The sequence below is a fragment of the Urocitellus parryii genome, chromosome 3 (assembly GCF_045843805.1).
Source record: "Urocitellus parryii isolate mUroPar1 chromosome 3, mUroPar1.hap1, whole genome shotgun sequence".
NCBI classification, from domain to species: Eukaryota; Metazoa; Chordata; class Mammalia; order Rodentia; family Sciuridae; genus Urocitellus; species Urocitellus parryii.
The window spans coordinates 25,733,859-25,755,762 of NC_135533.1; the positions used below are offsets into that span (position 1 = coordinate 25,733,859).

General features: G+C 34.9%; 1 protein-coding gene across 1 annotated transcript in view; it reads left to right on the top strand.

Moving 5' to 3' along the window:
• Window positions 1–495: 495 nt before the first annotated feature.
• Window positions 496–21,904, top strand: part of Znf804b (zinc finger protein 804B) — a 484,698-nt gene continuing 463,289 nt past the window's right edge. Inside the window, exon 1 of the mRNA XM_026399383.2 lies at window positions 496–603. Coding sequence (XP_026255168.2) covers window positions 496–603 — 108 coding nt within the window. The remainder of the gene's footprint in view (window positions 604–21,904) is intronic.

A 21,904-nucleotide genomic window follows, 5' to 3' on the forward strand; every position in this document is an offset into this window, starting at 1 on the left:
CTGGGGATTACCCGGGCCAGAAGATGGGGACCGGCTCCTGAGCATCCCAGGGGCGTGCACTAGGTGCGAAGCAGGGGGCGGGGGGCGGAGTCCTAATTTCCTGGTGGACCCAGACCCAGGAAGTTGTCTTTAGTGTGTGTGTGTGTGTGTGTGTGTGTGTGCGCGCGTGTGTACACACACATAGACACATATATCTGGCCCGCGATTGAGCAGCCACCTCGTCAGAGCAGCATGTGGACTGGCTCGCCGGGTCCCCTAAGTGTTGTGTGGCTGCCACTGCCGCCACCGACGCCTCAGTCTCAGCAGCCGCTGCTGGCAGCAGAAACCCAGCGCCGCGGGAGGAGCAGGAACGCGCGGGCGCTGCGTCCCAAGCTTGCTGCTGGCCAATTCTTCTCGGGAGGTGGCAGTCACTGCTGCTGGTGAGAAACCAGCCCACATTCCCACGCTGGTCATCTGGAGAGGAGTTGAGACTGTGCACCCCTCGCCTGGACCCACATGGCTTGTTACCTGGTCATCAGTTCCAGACATCTCAGCAATGGGCACTACCGGGGCATTAAAGGAGTCTTCAGAGGGCCCCTCTGCAAGAATGGATCCCCCTCACCGGTAATATGCGCGCGTGTACACACACACACACACACACACACACACACTACACACGTTAAAATCAACATTAAGTAAAAAAAGATATTGAGAGATACTGTCCTGATACAATGAGTGGGTGAGGAATTTCTAAGACACGAGCCTTGCCTACAGGTATACTATGTCTGTTTATACAATTTATTGACAAACACACAGAGAGGAGCGTGTGTTTACATGCGCGTTTCGAACCCTCATTAGGATCTGTAGTGCTGTGGATGCAAATATTTACTGAATGCAGTTAACTGCAAGGCTGTGAAGGTGCTGTCAACTTAGGAATCTGTGGATTTGGGAAGCGTAGAAAGTTTGAGTGGCACTTTATAATGTGCATTTGTGAAGTCAGTTGAAATTAATAATGATGCTGCTACTTTATAAGATAATAAAAGATTTTGCTTCAGCTCATTGGCAAAAGAAAAGGTGTTGGTTGTTAAAACTTGATTAAATCTAATGTTTATGTAAGTTCTTTAAGGGGGAAGCAAAAGAGTTCCTTTGTGGGAATCCAAATCGGATTTTGTTTGTTATATTATATATAAATATATCAACATTCAATTTAACTGACTTCTTTTTAGCTTAGTAAACTATCCAATCTATTTACTGTATGATTTATTCAACTACTTTTTATAAAACATTTGCATCAGACTCTAAGACTTAAATGTATTCTCAATTCATCCTTGATACTATAAACTACTATTTAAAGGATTCAGATGTGTTTCAAGAAAAAAAAAATGTTTTGGACTATGAATAAGTAAGTATCCAAACTTAATGAGTAACTTTGAGCCTAATGAAAAGGAAAAAAAAATATTTTAGTCTGTATGATATACAGAGGAAAAGCTTAATTTGCCTATTTGCCTGATTTTTATTATGTTTGGTACTTTCCATGGCAATTTAATGCTCATTGGTATGAACTATTCAAAACTGCATTATATTATAAAAATATTTCATTAAGCTCACTGTAAGATTTGTGTGAGAAGTTTAAAAACAAAAGGTATAAGTACTCAAAGATATCACTAGGATTCCTTATGACAAACTCATTGCTTTTATGTTCTGTAAAAAGTGTTTTTTTCACTCCTCCCCTATTCTAAATGGTACTGAGTCAGAAGTGTTTCATGGAAAATACTGTTTATATTAGCACTTACAATTAAAATCACAGGGTTAGAAGGGACTTGGGAAGTTCCATCTGAATAAGGTCTATATCCAATCCTTCTGAGAAGCAAGCAGATCTGTTATCTTTCCAGTTTTTACAGATTCCCCAAATTGGAGTTTCTGCAGTTTCGGCAAACCACTTCAATGTTTAAGAACCCACAGTATCAGGAGAATCTTCCTTATAGCAGACTTAAATCCTTCAAATTCCTGCTTGAGCTCATTTTGTCTTGTAAATCTAGAATCTTCCCATTTTCTCATCAGTATTATTTTCCAATGCCTTCATAATCTCTGTGGCTGTCTCCACACCTCTCCCGAGGTTATAGAAATCTGAACTGGATAATAGTATGTTGTAGTGTATATGTCTTAATGATCTCAGGATAAAGGGAGAGAAATGTCATCGTTTCTACACTGTTTAGTTCTAGTTAAACTTATTGGAATATGGTGTTAATCTTCCCAAATATCTACCATTTACAGAGGAAATTTCTGTCACTTGATGAAAAAGAGTACTCCCTTCTTCCCTTCTTCCCTTCCTCCCTCCCTCTGGTCACTAATCTCCCAGAAGCTTGATTGACTCCATTGAGGCTGGGTCTGTGAATGTGGATGTGCTGGATGACCAGAGCATACCAGGCATCCTATTTTTATTTACTACTGGGCTAGTTTTTACTACCATACTAATTCTTTACTTCGTTATTAGGGCTCTATGCTTTGACTCACTGAATGGTTCTGAGTGTACTGAAATTTCATATGGATCATTGAAAGATCCCTGAATTAGCTTGTATATGTACTTCCTACACTCAAATTGATTTACTTTGTCTTCTTTTAGACTTTACTATTGCATGTGCATGGCTTTCAAGGCTTGAATATTTGCTCACATGACTTGGGCCATATTATGAACTGATGTTCATTCATTCTCTGAAATTGGCAGGTTGCTGAGATGAGTCTTCCAACAAACTGAGATTCTTTCCCCATTACATAATACTTAGTCTTTTTTCCTAGGTTAAAATAGGTCACCACTAAAGGGACCCTAGACCTTGGCACACTTGAATAACTTCCTGGTGTCTCAACGAGGGTATTTTGACCTCTTTTATTACTGAATTGCAAAGTGTGAAACTAAACATTTATATAAATGTAACCTGATATATATATATATACATTTATATATATAATTCAGTTTGACATAAATTTGTCGATATCTCCCCTAAGTGTAAACATTAAGCTCACAGGTCATATAGTCATTAAACACAGTCATCTATTTTTTTCTTAAAAAAACAGCTACTCTGACAATACCTTTTCAAATTTAGAGCAGAATGATCTAAAATTGGCCTCTACCTTAATGACTTTAATTATTTCCATTACTGAGACTCTATTTATCTAGAACTATAGATTGGGGTATTATGAGTTTATTTAACTTTCACAAAGTTCCCTATTACTTTAATTTTTGACTCTTTTTTCTTTGAATGCAAGTGTCTTTACTTTCTATTTTATTTACATTTTTCTGTTTCAATAGAGCTGTTTAACAGTAGTACCTGTTATTAATATTCAATAAAATACAATTATTGAACAAGACCATATTATATTCTGTTATAGATAGGACAAAGGCCACAACTTCTCTTTGACAAAATAAGCATTCCTTGTTTATAGTTATTATATAAATACACCTGCATAGTGTGGATTAGACATTTTACTGTCTTATAGATATATGTCTTCAGTTTCATTTTAAAGTGTTTTATTATATAAATCTGTTATGGTCAAATCACATGTTTATAAAATCTGTGATATTAAACTAAAAGTAGAAAAGAGAATAAATGTATTTGTATATATTTTTACTTCAAATAATTTCATTTAGAAAACATATTGGATTCTTATATGAAATTCTTTTATATGAAACAGTTTAAAGATTACTTCTGAAGATAAAAAATTTATTCCTAAAGAATATTCATAGATAAGTAACCTGGAATTCATAGAGTGAAATTTCACTTCTATCTTCAAAATGAAAACATGGAAATATCTTATCACTATATCTCTGTTCTTTTTAGAGACTGTGTATAAAAATAACATATTGTGTCTCCATCCTAATTAGAATGTGAATAATTGATTTGAAATAGTTTATGTTGCTCTAACTCCAAAGACAGATTAAGGAAAATGAAAGAAAAATAAGAGAGTATGTCATAACACTTAATGGTAAAAGTCAACTTTTGAAAAATAAATGTGCATGTCACTACATTTTAGAATATTTACTCCCTACCCTTTCTCAGCTCTAAAATAGTATGACTGGATGGTGACTTTAAAAATTAGTATGAAATATGTATGCTCACACACAACATAGATAAGATACATACATTGTTGCCTGTATTCAAGTATATCATAGTCTTTTAACATCAAACATATAAAGATAAAACTTTGTTACAATAATTGAAACATTAATTAAGAAAGATATCTATAGATTAATTTGGGATTTGGGGGAACTTTTAAGTTCTTCTGTAACCATATTCAAATTCAATAAAACAAGGAGTATCCTTAATGTCACATTAAAAATTTAGTTGAATTGAGTTTTAGTTATTTTATGTAGCCTAAAATATCATCTCAAGTTTGGATTTATTTAAGCATCCTTTGTTATAGTTTATTTAGTCTCTGTGTGGTTAATTGTAGGGATATTATCCAGGATACCTGTTGATTAAATATTAATATTAGTAATAGCTGTGTATTTTATCTGCACCAAACATTTAACATTTAATATTTTGAAGATTAGATAAAATGATATTTCTTATGAAGTGCTTATTCCCAGGAGCACCATAATTAGACAACAAAAAATATGTTTCCAGGAATGCCTGTTGTATTACCCTAAAGTATTACTTGTAGAGGTAATTTTTGGGATTGTCATCTGAGCAATACTTTTGGGTTCTTGAAATTTTATAAATGTTTAGTAACCTTTTCCTAAGTTATACATTTTTCTAAATTTCCTAGTAGAAGGAGGTGCCACACAAATAAACAAGCATTCTAAATAGACCCAAAATTCTATAAAATTCCCTCTTTAAAATTATAAATGTGTATCCATAAATGAAAGAAGTTCTAGAAAAGATGAATCTCCTTGAAGGTGTACCTACCCAGAGAACTTCTTAAATGAGAAAAGGAGCACAATGATAATCCTGTTTGTTTTTCTAGAGAAGTAGTATTCAATTGTGTATATTTTCATTATGCTTAGTAAGTAAGTACATGTTAAACACATTAAAAGTGTTCTCATGCTGATTCAGTTTTTGTGAGCCAAAGACAGTTATGAAGACATGCCCTCCTGTAGAGAAGGCACCTGCTTCCTCCTCCTGAATTCATGAATGCACAATACTGCTTTTGCATCAAAACTTTCAGATATTTTCAATAGCGACTCAGTTATAATTCTAACACATATATTTATGTTAGGTATCATATTAAGATAACTTCTCTTTTCTCATTGGCTTTTTCAATCCTTTCTTCTCTCCCCTGACTAACCAATTTCAGAAACTTGTAGTCATCATATATCCTACTGAGAAAGTGTCACCTTTCTAGGGCTTAAATGTTTACTTACTTCCATGATAAAAAGAATTAAATGAGTATTTGAATCTTCTAATTTGTGATTTTATTAGATTATATGACATTAACTTCGAAGTTAAAATTTGATGGATCATATCCCTTGATTTGCTTCTTTTAGATATAAAATAAGATATATAACATGGTTTTAACTGAATGACACTTTGTTAAAGTATCACATATTGGTATCTTACTACAATTTTATCATAAAATGCACATTATCCCTAAATGAACTTTGATTTAATAAATCAAATTAAGTTTAGTTATATATTATTTTCTACAAATACAGAAAGACTTGTATAAAGGATAAAAATAAAACAAAAATGAAAATAACCTATTTTAAGCTGCTGCTCTATAATCTGGGAATACAATAAATATAAAATATGTTGGCATCATTTGTCAGTTAAATTGGCATGGATTCAACATAGAACTTAGCTATTTATAGTTTTTAAAACTGACATATTTATTGTATAATATATATATATATATATATATATATGCACTAAAATACACATTATTCATATTTTAAGTATTAACAGGGCTTGAAATGTCAGTAGGTTTAAGGCTGAATTGGGATCAAGGAGCAAGAAGAGTAGCATATATGTCAAATAACTCTATTAAATGCATTTAAGTGGGAAGTTGGATTGCTCAAAGTATACATCATCATAGTAAATCTTTAGTATATATGTATATATTTTAAAGAAACTAATTTGAATACAAAATTCTAAATGCTATTTTACTTGAAAATATCTTTGTAACAAATTATAACAAATATAGTTACAGTGATCCCTAAGTTAGATAGTCTTCTTGTACTGGAAGAATTTACTGAACTTGAAATCCTAGAAAGTTGAATTACTACTTAAGACAACATTATGAATTGTAACTAAGATATTCTTTTCTAATTGAGATCAAAACATTTTAAAAGAATATTACTTATATTTAAAATGGAAAAAGGAATTTTTAATTTGTTTTTTAAAATATTCTCACTAATGATTTTTAATTTTCCAGAGATGGAACCCTGATAATGTGTTTTGAACTAAATTCATCTTTTATTCAAATTTGAAATAAAAATCTAAATATACTTCTGAAGAACTGTTGATGTATATTTTTTTCCACAGAAAAATAATCTATATAGTGAATTCTTTTTCTTTTTTCTTTTTAGTCCTCTCTTGGGCTGATAGGAAGTCCAGAGGCAAATCTGGGGCTTATCGAAGCAATAGGGATTGATTTTGACCTTCAAAGCAACATGATATCCACACCTGATCTTCTATTCCCAGTGTAGCTCTTATTTTAATTTTATATCCCATATCTCTAATTTTTTGAAAATTATATTTTGTTGTTTTAATGGGTAAAACAAGTTAAACTATAAATAAATAATAAAATATGGAATGCCCAGATATGGGATGCCACTCAGGATTTTGTACTGGACAGCTTTGGGAATGATTCATGGAGAGTATTCATTCTGTTCATTTCTAACAAGCATAATTAGGGCTGCCAATTTTTGGCTTTGACAATTGGCAAATTCCTTTTGGCAAATTTATTTTACTCTTCTGTGGGTGTATGAGGCAGAATATAGTTTATTTTGAAACAGATTCTGCCAATTTGATTTTTCTAACCAATATTTTACCTCCTTATTAAATCTTCCTAACAATCCTTATTCCTTTCACTCAAATGATTGTCAATTTTTTCAATATCTTTTTCTTTGGTTTGCAAATAACTCTTGACCTAATACTTTTAAATATAAATGCACTATCTCCTTGAAATTTTGAGAACCATCCTATTCTGTCTGTTCCCTGACTCAGCCATGCATGTTTCTTCTCTGTTTATCATGGACACATAACATTCATCTATAGCTCAGAATATAGAGTCAACCCCCTTTTCATCCAGAATGTACCTACCAGTAAGGTTACATAGCCCTTCTTCCCACAGCTACTTAGCACTTTACTTGTCCTAAATACTTCGTCAGCATCAGACAAGCAGTAATTTCCCAGCTCTTCCATTCACACATCCTTTCCAGATGTCCATTTTGTTATAAATAATGATATTGCTCAATGTCTTTCTTAGCATGCAATGACTATATGCATTTTCTTTTTGTGAATGAAACAAATGTCATGTTCTAAACAGAAAATAACCATGGGGACTTTTTTGAATGATGAAAAAGAGGGAATCTCCCCTATGTCTAACACTCCCTGTTGATTTGTTTTACCTGAATGTGAAGTGAAGAGACATGAAACAGGCCATAATAATTACATTTGCATATCTAAAAATATTCAAAATCCATGGGTGATATTTAGGCATCTTCATGATTCGGTTTCCACTCACATCTTCATCTTTCACTCTACTTGTTCTTTTATGTGATGCTATGCTCTGGTTATAGTGAACTATTCAAAACACTTAACTATGACATGTTATTACAGACCTTTACACTATTGCATATGTTGTTTCTCAACCGCAAATCCTCTTTTCCCTTTATTTTGTTTGGCCATGTCTTACAGTCTTAATTAAGAAGTTCAGTATGGTCAAGTACTGTGTCTTACATGCTGCCATCATACCCTTTGCTTACCTTGTCACTGAGCTGAGTTGTTTGTGGTTTCCATTTTACCAAAGAATGGGAAATTCTGGTAGTATGTCTCTGTCACTCTTATGTCCTCAAGGCCGAGCATAGCCTCTGGTTTATGATACTTGATCAACCAGTATTTGTGGAATAAATGAACAGATGCATTAATAAATGAAGAATGTTGGATAAAACAGTATTAGATTTTCTATCACTCAGGATACTGCCAGAGACACATTTGTCACAACAGTGTAGCTGATATGGGGGCATACTGGAAATTTTCACCTAGTCATTGATCTTTTTATGTTATGATTTCATAGCTGCTTAGATATAATCATACAATGAGTAGCCCCTCCTACACAATTTTACTGCAAAAAAACTCTAGAAAATTGGGATAGCATTTTAGTTTTCCTAAGTATTAATTTTGAAGTTAACAAAATTTAAGAAAATTTATAGAAATTGTTTAAGGATTAAGAACATTAACTTACATAAATGTTAATTTTTTAGTAGTATGTTATATACATAGGTAAAGGTGCTCAGTAAGACCCTGTATCTAAATAAAATACAAAATAGAGATGGGGATGTGGCTTAGTGGTGAGTGTCCCTGAGTTCAATCCCTGGCATCCCACCCACACAAAAATGAAGGCTATGTAGTTAAACTGCCTAAATTTAAATTCTAATTATTCTATTAGAAATCTTATGACTTCTTTTAGCTAATTCTAAATTTCTAATTCTTCACAGGGCCTAAAGGTGATTGCTAATATTGCCTTTCAAGCCCAGTACTTGGCATTCATTGAGTGTTCAGTAAATATTGGCATCCCTTTATTATTCATGTTGTATGTGTTTGTGTGTACTCACACACATCTGATATTGCATTGGGGAAAAATTTTTGAGTCTTACAAAAATTCAATTGAAATAATTTTCTTTCTCTTAATTAATATAATGATGTTGATAGAAAACAAATAGCTTTCAATACAAATTTAATTGTGGTAAGTATTTTCCTTTGGTTCCATTAGAAGAAATTTTTTTTTCTATAGAAATTTTTCCCAGGTATAATAATTCAGGATACAAACTTTTCTACAGATGGAATAAGTAGTTACTGTTTTTATGCTAATGTTTCTCACTGTAATATTTACCAAGATCATTTGATCAATTGCTTTGAGTATAATTTAACATTTCCTATTAATCCAAATTGCAAAGTGTAACCCTTTTAGAACATCTTTTGCATAAGACCACAAGATATGGCAGATTGGCTATAAACAGATGAAATTTGTTCTTGAGTTGGGATAATTTTCATTGTTACATATTTAATAGCTTTTGTGAAATAAAGTACAGATTAGGAATTTGATAATTCCCTTGATATTAGGAATGTATGAATGAATAGTGAGTGTGTAATAAGGAGGAAAAATAGTGACACTCACAGTTTTTTCTTTTTTGTTGAAAGACAGACTGTAATTACCAGCCAGTGGCCACTGAAACCCTTGAGAAGGTATAATCCTAGTGTAGCCACAGGGTGGTCATTGCCTAACTGTCATGTGCCTGGAAAGGCACAAACCTTCTACCAAGGTTTTGTTAGCACTTTTTCTTTCTTGGATTAGTCAGGATGTGACCACTGCTCATAGGAGAAGCTTGGACTTTTTTTCTAAACAACAATTTTTTTTTTTTATGTAGACTATTCAGACTTCTGGAGTATATATAAAGAGAGAGAGGTAGAAATACCCTCAGAAGAAGGATCAGGTTTATAGCATGGTCAGTTTCTTAATACAAGTGAACTTTTGTTATATTTTTAATAGATATTTTATTTCTTTTCTCTATTTATACAGTCTAAACATTGGAAAGGGCCTTAATAATCTAATTTAGCCTCTTCTACATATTTTTAATATTTTTCTTTGGAATGCAAAATAATGGACTCCCAAATTATTCACATTCTAATCCCTCAAACCTCTAAATCCGGGATATTACATGGAAAAAGGGACTTTGCAGATATGATTTTACAGAGGATGCTGAGAAGATTACCCTGGCTTATGCAGATGGTCTCAGTATTGCTCATATGATAGGGGCAGGAATGTCAGAGTCAGAGAGAGATTTGAAGATGCTAAGCTGCTGGCATTTTAGTTAGAGGAAGGGGCCATAAGCCAACAATGCAGGCCCCTGCTTGAAACTGGAAAAGAGAAGTACATGGATTCACTCAAAGAACCTCCAGGACAATTGCAGCCTTAGCAACTCTTGATTTTAGCTCAGTGAGGCTCCTGACTGAAAGGACTGAAAGATAATAGGTATGTGTTGTTTTAAGCCAGTAAGTCTGAGATAGTTTGTTAGAGCAACAATAGGTTACAAATACAATCCCCTTACCATGTGGTAACATTTGCTGTGGTAGGGGACTCTCTGCTTCTCCAGATGACTTTAGTCTTCTGTGAGTACTGCATTAATGCAGGTCTGCTTTTGCTTCTACCCAAGTGTCTCTGTTTCTTTCTCCTTTTACTCCCTGATTCTCTGTGTGTCCTTGTGAGGCAAGAGAGTAGGGAAGCAAGAAGAGCTCCTCTTCAATATGACATCCCTTTAAACATTCAGAGACAGCTGGCAATTCTCATTGTTAAGTCCTGTAAAGGACTGAAACACTTGTGAGAACAAAGACCATCCTGTGCCAGGTACAGCACTTGGCATTATTTTCTTGTATACAAATTAAAATTTCTGCCACTCAGAAAGCTTTTTATAATGTTTATTATAATACAAGACTTGAAATATAAAACTCATGGTTCCTATATTCTTGATAAACTCAGCAAAACATGATGATACACTTAGAAAGATACTGTTCACATTTGTGAATACTGTCTACTTTTCCCTGATGTTCCTGTTTTGTACCATCTATATTCTGTTTCTAGAAGGTAAACGTAAGAACATGAAAATTAGCCCATTTCAAAGGCATGTTTTAGGCTGTCCTTTTTAGTTTATTTAGTCTTTGACTTATATATTTGCAAATTCCTAATGGGAAAAACATTAGTTTTAAGTGAAAATAATAAGATCAATTGATGTGATAATTTTTCAAAGTTCTTCAAATTTCCTATCCTGGATAGGATTGTACCTAAATTGAAGGTATTTTAACTTTTGTATTGAAGAATGTCACAGGTTGGAAATTGTCACAAATCACAGGTGTACTGACTTTTTAATGCCCCAGATGTACCTATAAAAGATGAGAGGTCTCTGAAAGCCTGGGAGCCTCTTGAGCTGGACACCACCCTACCCCAAAGGCAACCACCATCCTAACATGATAGATTATAAACTGCCTTGCTAAAAATTATTAAAATGAGTTTCAGTAAGGAACACATATATTTGCAGCTCAACTGAGAATGAGCAATTAAATAAAACCTCTCCATTTTGGGTGGGGATAGGTAACTGGACAGTGTTTCAGCTGCTTCATGTTGACTGAAGGAGACTTGTCAAGTCTTTGAAACACACGAACAGGAGAATACTGATTAGGTAAAAAATGTTAACAGATGATATCCAGGGTGATACCTGTAAAGCATTTCATTATCTTTTACTTAATATTACATGTTGAAATGTAAAGGTCTGACCATCATGTAAATTTAAAAATTTCTTGGGAATAGGAATGGCTCTGGCGAATTTTCATTATTTGAGAGGAGATGTGAATTATGTATTTAGTGGCAAGATAACAATATGTGATTAAAAGAAAGAAACCTCTAGCTTGCACTTCTCACAAAAATGAAATTTATGTGCAAATGATATGTAAACATTATTAGAAAAGTTGTTATAATTTCACAAGCATGCATGAGGATAAAATGGAACTTTTTGTTACTATGGGAACAGGATTATTGCCAAGATTATGAGGACCAAATAATGCTTATATTAATCAATTTTAATTTAAATGAATTTATATATATTTAAAGAACTCATGTATGCTATGCTTTGAAACTGTCTTGTCTCCTCAAAACCTCAGGTGAAATTTGATTACTGTTGTAGTAGAGATGGGAAGTGGGGCTTGTGAGAGTGATGATGTTGTTGAGGGATTCATGATTTTCCCAACATAGTGATTCTCCTTCTTATGGGACTGGCTTAGTTAGCTGAATAATGGATTGTTATAAGCAAGGCCACCCATTGTGTTTTGCTTCTTCCACTTACGTTTTCTTTCCTTTCTGCTTTCTGCCATGGGTTGAGGCAGCACAAGGCCCTTAACAAAAGCCAACAAGATACTGGCACAATGCTTTTATACTTCTAGCCTCCAGAACTGTGAGCCAAAATAAACCTCTCTTCTTTATGGATTGTTCAGTCTCAGATATTTTGTTGTAGCATTAGAAAATGGACTAAGACATTGTATCTTAAATCAAATTAGTGCTCCTCTTTCTATATCCATATGCTACATACTATGAGTTCAAGAGTTCTATATGATATTGCTGGGTGAATTCTTGGTGGCAATCACTGATGATTTGCTTTCTTATTATCACAGAAGGAAGATTTGTGAAATTGTCTTATAAAGGGAAAGTAATAGAAAGTAATAAAGCTTTACTATGTGTTCCTTCTGATAGTGGGCCATTTTGCTGTGAATTTCTTTTTTATTTTTAAATCACACTCTATTCCATTGTCTATGATCATCAGGATGCACTGTACACCTCAAAAATTGGTAGAGCAAACCAGTTCTCCACAGGGATCAGTGCAAGTGAAAAAGCCTAGGTGGACAGAAATGATAATTGGTATAAAAATATTCATAGGTAGTGATATTGGATAGATTTGTATTGTATAAGAGTATCACTTAGTCTGAAGGTCTTAATATTAAATGGAATGCACAGTACCTGGAATGCAACATGTACTCTGATTATGTGACAAAAATTCAATAGATCATTTTAAACTATTCAGCAAATTCTGAATATAAGGCCAGCCCTAGGATTTCACTTCTGCTCTTAATAAATGCTATGTTTGGTGAGGGATGGAAAGAACTGCCACGTGTACATTTCTTACTGCCCTGTTTGTAAACAACTCAATAATGTTTGAGTAGTGTTTTACAACTTTTTGAAAAGGCCACAATAACTTTTATTCAAAGGAAATCCAAGGAACCTAGCAAAATAGATACAGGCAGAACTACTTTGTTTTAAGGTGGGAAGAAGGTCTTAAATGGTGAAAGGCCCCTCCCGTTTTTTAATCGTGTCTATGCAGAGGAGGTGCATTTGGTACAAGCTCTGGAGGCTCTGATTTGAAGACTGAGTAGATGGACTACGAGAGGTAAGCATCTGCTTATTCAAAAATGTCGTTAAAATACATGATCTTACCTGGAGTAGCTTAAATAGCTCTCTCATAACACTGCCTGTTAATTCTATCATTAAGCATGGATCATGTATGTTTTATTCTATGCAGTTTTTGTAAAAATTGTTAAGATGACCTTGGGAGCTCAACTGTGAGCAACACCTAAGAGAATAAGCTTGAGAAAGTACAAATTTTCCCCTGTTAAAAGTGCCCAAAGTAGAAGGGAGGCCCACTTTGAACTGTGTCCATGGGATTAGCCAGCCTGTGGGATAGAAACCTGCATATGGTAGGCTGGCTTAGGGGGAAGTCAAAGATTCTAGTATTGAAGCGTAAGAAAATTTCAACTGAAGAGTCGAAAGTAAGAGTCAGTCACTTATATAGTTAACTATTTGCTAAGGGTCTACTATGGGCCATGGCTTGCTGGCCATATAGCAAAACTTAAGGATAAATCACATTGTGTGAAGAGAAATTCCTCATAAGCCAAATAATCCTGGGCAGTAGTAATAAATACCTAATAATACCTACAGGCTTTGATAAGCGACCAAACTCCTCCTTTGGGTCGGGGGAATAGGGCAGAAGCAGTGGGAAATAGATGAACTACACAAGCTGTCCCTGTTGTAGTAATTCCATGGTGCTGAGCACTTAGGGCTGAGTCTAAAATTAATTTAGATCAAGACAGTTCTAAACTTTTATATGTAGGCTTTTCAATTTTGTCCTTTTGGTTATATCCTTATATGGATTTTTTAGAATTCCGTTTTGAAACTTCAGTTGTTTGCATGAGACTGAAGAATGACAGCGGTTGAGAGCAAAGTTTCGGTGATCCTCTTGGTCTGGCAGTGTGCTGCAGCCTTCAGGCCAGCACCAAAAGTGTAATCAGCTGGGAACTGAGGGGTTATTATAGATATTGAACCCAGAAAAGAGACTGTACTAGTACATTTGACTGGGTTTCATGTCTCCTTGTGTCCCCCATTCTTTAGGGGTCTATTGGAGGCAGGGACGATTGTTCAGATTCAGAGAAAATCCTTTCTCTACTTTGTGGAGAATATTCTATTCCTAGTCATTGATGCCAGACAATTCGATTTATATTTCAAAACATTATATATATATATATATATATATATATATATATATATATATATATATATATTTGCATTTAGTAGCAAATACATAACTTGCTAATTATTTACGTTTTATCCTGCTAGTTACTTACTTTTCTGTGTGAATAAAGGATTTGGAAAAGATTCTTCTCTTAACCTAGCATCTTAGCTGTGTTTCATCCCTGAAGGAGATGGAATGAGAGTGTTGGATAGGGCACTGAAGATGATTTTTAATTTACAATTCTGGTTTGGCGGCTGCTTTGGGCCCTCTAGGGTGTGGAGACCATGAAGAAGGTGGCCCTTAAGATGAGGACTTTTTGGCTGGAAGAGCTCTGGGCTTCCCTGCTTGGAAGATACACACTTGTCACCCCAAGCTCCCAGTGGAAAGTTCTCCAGGCATATGGCTCTTCTTCAAAGCTGGTAGAATTCAGATCTTAAGTTCATAAACACTTTTGGAGACCTTACTAACACATACTTGGCATTGTGCCAGGTGCTGGTGATACTGAAGCCAGCACAACAAATACAGTAGGTGTCTGCAGACAGGGAATGAAGATAGGTGATAAGCATTTTTTTTACTTCATAGCACTCAGGAGATAGAGCAGGGTGATCCCAGCTAGTCCTAGAATTATAGAAAACTTCCCAGAGTAAAAAGATCGCTCATCTGAGACATGAAGAATGAGGAGGAGTTACTGTGGTACAGACCCCTAAGGCAGGATTCAAGAATGAATGTCAGGCCTGGGATGGGCTGAGGGGCTACAAGCCAAGGCAGGACTGGAGACCAGTTAGCATCCTTTTAAACACAGCCATGCAGGACCCTGTAGGCCATGTAACAAGGACATAGTAAATCACCTATGTGTAGAGACATATGGCTTTAAATCTCACTATAGAACTAAACTCTTATCCCTCTGTTGTTCTGCTGTTAGATCTTCTAGTTATTTCCTGTCAATTGTGCCAAATGAGATAGGTAATCATTACTTTTCTGTTATTACAAAAAAAAAAACCAGAAATAATTTATGAACAAGAAAATAAGAGTTCCAAATTTGAATCATCATTAATCTAATTTATTCACTTATACAGTAAGTTCATGAGACATAGTTTCTTATAAGGAATGGGGAACTGAAAATCAACTTTTTTTTTTAATGGTGCTGGGGATTAAACCCAGGGCCTTGTGCATGCAAAGCAAGCACTCTACAAACTGAGCTATATCCCCAGCCCCTTAAAATTAACTTTATAGAGCTATATACAGCTGCATTTTAATCTCACAGGATCACCATCATAGTAATGTTGTATAATTAATTGAAATGTTATTGAGCAGTACATGACTGTATTTTACCTTATTTTAAATATTAACCCTTATCCCACCCTTCTAGTTTTAAAGTAAGAACATGAAACTTTTCCCTTCTTGTAATAAGTATACAGAAGTGCTGAAAAGTATTGATTTCAAAGTTGGACTGAACTGATCGGCTCTCCCATGTCAGCTTTAACCAACTGTGTGATGGCTGTACCATGATGAGCCTCACATTTTACACTTGTGGTCATTCCTATCTATAGGGGCATTGTATACAGTGAGTGAGCGAGCTAATGAATGTTAAAGGTTTAGTTCAGTATTTGGTACATAGTAAGTGCACAATGAAATGTAACCAATGGTTACTTCTGTCATTTTGACATGTTCTTCTAAACCCAGGTTTCCATAACCCCTTAAAATGTTCTCAGTAATGACTTGGAACTTAACACTTTGATATCAGTGGTAGACATCTTTGCTCTTCTGGATGGCCCTATAAGACTGATCTGTACTGTAGTATTTTCTTGGGAAGAGAAGCACTGGTGTAGGGGCCAGTTAGCATTCTGTTTAACACAACTGTTAGAAATAGCAGCCCATGTTTTCACAACTTTATAATAAAAATGCTCAGTGTGCCCTACTTTCCTAATACAGACTTAATTCAAGGTGATGATACATTTGAAGTGGCTTTTCTATTTTTCTTGGTGTTTTTATCAGAGCAAATTTAGTGAAGTAGACAACTTGTTTTTATGAGTTCGCTGCCATGAGGAAGGATCCTCTCCCCTTTCTATATGGAAAGATATTTAATCTAAAACTACTGTTTCTATGATGGTAGGTATCCAAGCTCATTACTGTGCCTAAATGTTTTCTACTGCCTTTGGAAATTTTAAACAACAATCAGTGCCCCATGCACTGTCTTTCTGCAACAAAAACCTATTTTGCCAGTAAATTATTTGAAATGAGGAAATATTATATGACTAAGGACTGTATATGTTATACATATGTATGTCCACACAATGAGCAAACATTAAAATTGATGTGCAGATATAAGCTTTTATACACATACCTTCTGTTCTCAGCCCATAGGAATGTATTCAATCAATGTATATCATCTGCCACTTCATGTTACAAAAGCATTTGTATCAGTGTCTAGTTAGATAACAGAAACCATTCTCAGGCTTTCAAATGGAGGGAAGGAATACAATTACAAATGTATTAAAAAGCCTGAAGGAGAGAAAAGGGAAGGTGTTATTACCCAGAGATTAGTAACCACTGGGAAGTCACTACCACTGCCAGGACTGGGGGAAGGAAGGGAAAAGTGGTGTTGAATGGACCCTGCAAACCTGCACTCTCAGGTTGGTGGTAGTGGTGGTACTGTGGTTTCTGAAACCATCTCACCACGGTCCTGCAGGTATGCAAGAACTCACAGTCCCTGAAGGAGCTCACGGTCACACTGCCCAAGCTCTTGGTACCTACCATTGCCAGCTGTAGCCACAATTGTGCAGCTATTGCAAAGACACCACTTGCCCTGGTACTGCTGCTAGCCACCACCAGAACTTGTGACTACTTATATGCTGAGGCAGCTGCAGTCACCTGCCTTTTTTGCCCATTTCCTAATTTCCACCTCTCCCATCAACCCACCAAGTGATTTCTATTGGCAAACCTACCCAGAAACCAGGGGCTCTCTGGGATATATGCACTTTTCAGGCTTCCAGTCAGTAGTTTATGGGATTCCAATTCCACAGGAGAGGAAGGATGAGGATAGAAATAATCACCAGCAAATACCCAGGACTGCATTTATAATTTGTACTATAAGATTGCAGAGACTAAGAGGGAGTGGCAGTAACTAATGATGGAAATCATTTTCTGTTATATGTACTGTATATGTGTGTTTGTATGTTGTATACTTATAAATGTCTCTGTCTACAGAAATATGACCAGTGGGTATAAATGTGTATGTTTAACCCAGACTCCTCTTATTAGTTTTCTATTGCTACTGTAACAAATGAGCACAATATTAATGACTTAAAATAAGACAAATTTATTATTTTCACTTCTACAGGCCAGAAGACCTACAGAGGTCTCACTGTACTAGAGTTAAGGTATAGGCAGAGCTACTTTTCTTTCTGTAGGCTTTCTTCTCTTTTCCCAGCTTTCAGAAATTGCCTACATTCCTTGGCTCATGGTTACCTGTCTCTGGTTTCAAAAGCTGCAATATCTCCTTATACTGCCATCTCTGTGATTCTCTGTAGCTGAGAAAAAAAAAAATCTTTGCTTTAAAGGATATATGGTAGATTGAACCCACCTGGATGGTCCTAGATTCCTTCCCCTTTTCATGATTCTTAGTGTTACAATTGCAAAGTTCTTCTAAACATGTAAGACAGAATTTATAGGTTCTGACAATTAGACCTTGGACATCTGTGAAGGAGCTTACCCTATTCCAGAATTTTAGATTCATACATATGTGTAGTTATTCACTGTTATAATCTTCCATAGACATTTCACATATGATTTCCAAAACTAAATTATTGCTCCATCTGGTTGGGGACATTGTCTTTATATAGTGACCTAAGACTGAATCTTAAAAATGTTCTGTATTCCCTTGACAGATTAGTAAATCTACTAGAATTTATTTTTAAACATTTTCTTAATCTTTCCTTGCCATGCGCCTTTCCTACCACTCATACCTCCTGCCAAGGAATGTAGGCATCTTCCTGAAAAGAAAGTATTTTTTGATTAATGGTGTTTGGCATTGCTGCTAGCCAGTGCAGCTACTGATGTGTGTGAGGAACTCATGTTTTCAGCCCAATGTAATTTAGAGTATAGCATGGAAAGTGCACATTAAACAAATGCAAGTGTGATACATGTCCATTTATGATCTGTCTTACAATGTATCACTGGTTCAGTTTTCAAAAATCAGAGTTTAAAGTTTGGGAATATTCTAGAGAGAGGGCAAGTTGGATGATTAATTGCAGTCAAAGTGCATACTTTCTGCATATATTACCTTTTCTTGAGTCTGGAATATCAAGATGGAAAACAAGACTGTTAAGTTACATGACAAATGTGACAACTTAGTAACTTTTAATAAAATCAAACTAGAATGTCCTTTAGCACTCAGTTCCATCAGATGCTGTCTAAATGGGATTAAAGCACAGATTTTAGGTATTACACCGGACTTAAGGCATCAGAACACCTGTGCTGGGGCCTGGGATGTGCATTTTAAGCAAGCATCCCATAAGTTTGTTGTGCACATTAAATTATGAAATTGTTGGACAATGTCAACTCACCAATACTCCAACTTTATAACACTGAGGCCCGAGGTTAAGGAAAGATTTATGTCTTGCTCACTTCTATTCTCTCCTTTTTAAATTAGGAAACTGGTGGATATTCTCTGTAAAGCTCCCCAGCACCCAGTTCCTAGTCATGTCAACAAATAGAAAGCATTCACTTCATTCTAGACAAACTGTACCAATACTAGCCTTTCATATGCAGCTTAGTAGACTCTCAGTACAGCTGCTCATGTGGTTATTCATGCATTCATTCAATTTTAGTTGGTTAGACCACTAACAATATACAGTAAAATTTGTGCATTTATACATAAGGCAAAATTAAAAGACAAAAATCTGGAGCAATATTTATATCTACAGCAGTTAATGTTAACATGTTGGTAAAATCAACTAATGTTCAGACTTTCTTCAGTAAGAAAACAATGGTAAAGACTTCTTATTAGCAATTGAACAAACTATAAAGACAAATTCTGAGAATTCAAATACACTAAAAATTCATAACAGTTCAAAGATGAAGTAAGCACTTTTCAATAATTTTATTTCACATAAAACACAAATAATATTATAATTTGAAAATCTCAAATGATCTCTCTTCATAAGAAGAAATAAAAATGTACCTTCTGCTTCCCTTTTCATAATGTACTTTTTAAAAATTTTGCCACATTACTAATTCTACTCAGAGGTATGAATATTAAAAATCAATTTATGTATTTCAAGGTGACAAGGCACAGTGGCATTACTATCTCATTCTTTTAAGTACATATAATTAAGCAACCAATTTCTTGTTAGAAACATAATGGAAACAAAAACCCATAAAAACCAACATAAGTCCATTTTAATCTTAGAATTTGAGTTCTTTAAAAAATAATAAAAATTTCTTCACAAGTATATTAAGTCATTTAATTACAATGGTGGAGTAATTTTCTAACATTCACATTATTGAAGAGTATAAGTAGGGCATTCATAATGCAGATGAATAAAAATTAATTAACTTATCAGGGTCCAGTTGTCTAAATTGGTATTTAGGCATTTATCAAAGGGTAGCTCAGATTCTTCCAGAGGATATTAAGCACAGCAGCAAAAGCTTGCTTAAGAACTAACCCTGTGCTTTATCCTGCTGGAAATACTCTAGAATATGTTCAGACTCCTGGATAATGGTTGCTACAGAAGAGGACATATCCATAGCTTGACTAATTGGCCTGACATTCCTAAAGTCTCACTGGGCTACTGGTCAGAATTCAAAACATCTTATGATCTTATTACAAAGTTTATTTTCATAACTGAATTTTGGAAAGCATGAACCTATAAACCACACTCCAAACTCAGTTAAATTAAAAAAAAAAACTTTATGAAATTGCTGGTTATTTTCATTTATGATTTATCTCATTTAATATTCGAGTGCACATTCAATTTACAAGTGACAAAATTGAGGCTTAAAGGTTAAACAACTTTTTCAAGGTTAACCAGCAGAAAATCTGAACTGTGAACATGAATTTTTAAATGTGAAACCTAGAATTGTACTATATGTGGGAAGGTTGCTTTAAGAAATGTTAGGCTGCTTAGCCCTCACTTGCTTCAAGAGAAAAAGAAAACATAAACAAAAGACTCCACACCTCCTAAGTGAACAAGAATTAATTGGAAAGATTCAAGGGTAGAAAATGCTACCAGGCCTCAGTCAAGGATAGAAAATCAAGAGCTGAGGTGACTCTGTTCCTCTGTCATTCTCAGATATGTCAGTCTCTGGTTCTTAGGTTAGCTTCATAATTTGCCACCTTTCAAGTGGGATTTCTCTGTTCCTGGTAAATAATAACTATCCTGGAGCAGGAGGAGAAAAGGGGGGGCTGGGTGACAGAAAAATTGAGAAGGTCACACTCTCTACACAGGGAACTGTGGAAAGACACACCTGAGAAAGGTTTATGGGCAGTTTCTTTCAGAGTGGCCTCAGAATAGAGGTGGGGAGCTTATCATTCATTCATTGGTAGAGAAATGGTCTGCATTATTTAATACAAAGCCTTTCTTGTACTGTACTGTCAAGCTTTGATAGTTAAATCCCTGGTTCTCCCACTTGACTGAGAGCTGTTTTATGCATCTTAATTAGTTTCTTTATGTGGGGTTAAGATTGTTACACACGCACACATGCATGTGTTATATACTCTAACATCTTTATCTCTCTCATCTATAATTATATTATAAAAATGCACATGTAATTTTATTCATGCAAGCATTTTATGCCTGTTAATCAACTGGAAGTCATCTGCATCAGGAGATATTTTGGTGTCAACAGTTTTATTGTCATTTGTTAACTAATTATTTGTGCTTATATACCTATCTTTTGGTTAATAGCAGCAAGAACAATCAGGTATTGCCAGAGATAAACAAAAAGGTGCTTCTGCTATCAGAATGTGCCTCCCCATAACCTGTGGGTTTCCAAGCCTTCTGCAATCGCACAGTACCCTGAGTAAATCTCTTTAGCATCAAGCACGAGTGAGAGAGCTCCTCCAAAGAATTATCCCACACATTCAGTTTAGGCACAAGAAAACTTTCAGGGAAAACATGGTATGCATTTCAAAAACTCCTAAACACTTTTCAGTTACAGAAACATTTGCTGTTTGTTATAATAAACCCCAAAGTGCAAATGTCAAACTGATAATTACCTCCCTTTTAAGTGATAAAAGGAATACAGGAACTGCAGAAATAATCTCATAAAATAATATTGAATATATTGTTTGATATGTATGGGTTATATTTTGGTTTAAAAAATCAAAATAAGAATATTTTTTCCTCTCATAACTCATTACTCAGTTTCCCCATTCCTAAAAGTTCTGCCCAATAACTATATGGCTTATGTACAAGCTTTTAAAAACTTCAGGTGTGTGCATGTTTGTGTGTGTGTCTGTGTGCTTGTGTGTGTTCTGTGAGACAGTAGAGAATGATAATAGATTTTTGAAAAAAATCTACACCAAGAATAAGACAGTAGAAGTATAGTTCTGATTTCACCAGAGAGAATAAGAAAGATGTGAGTTCTGTCCTACTCTTACCTCCTATCAGTTAGTTCTGTGATTTTGAAAAAGTTCTCTGCTTGCTTCACTATCCT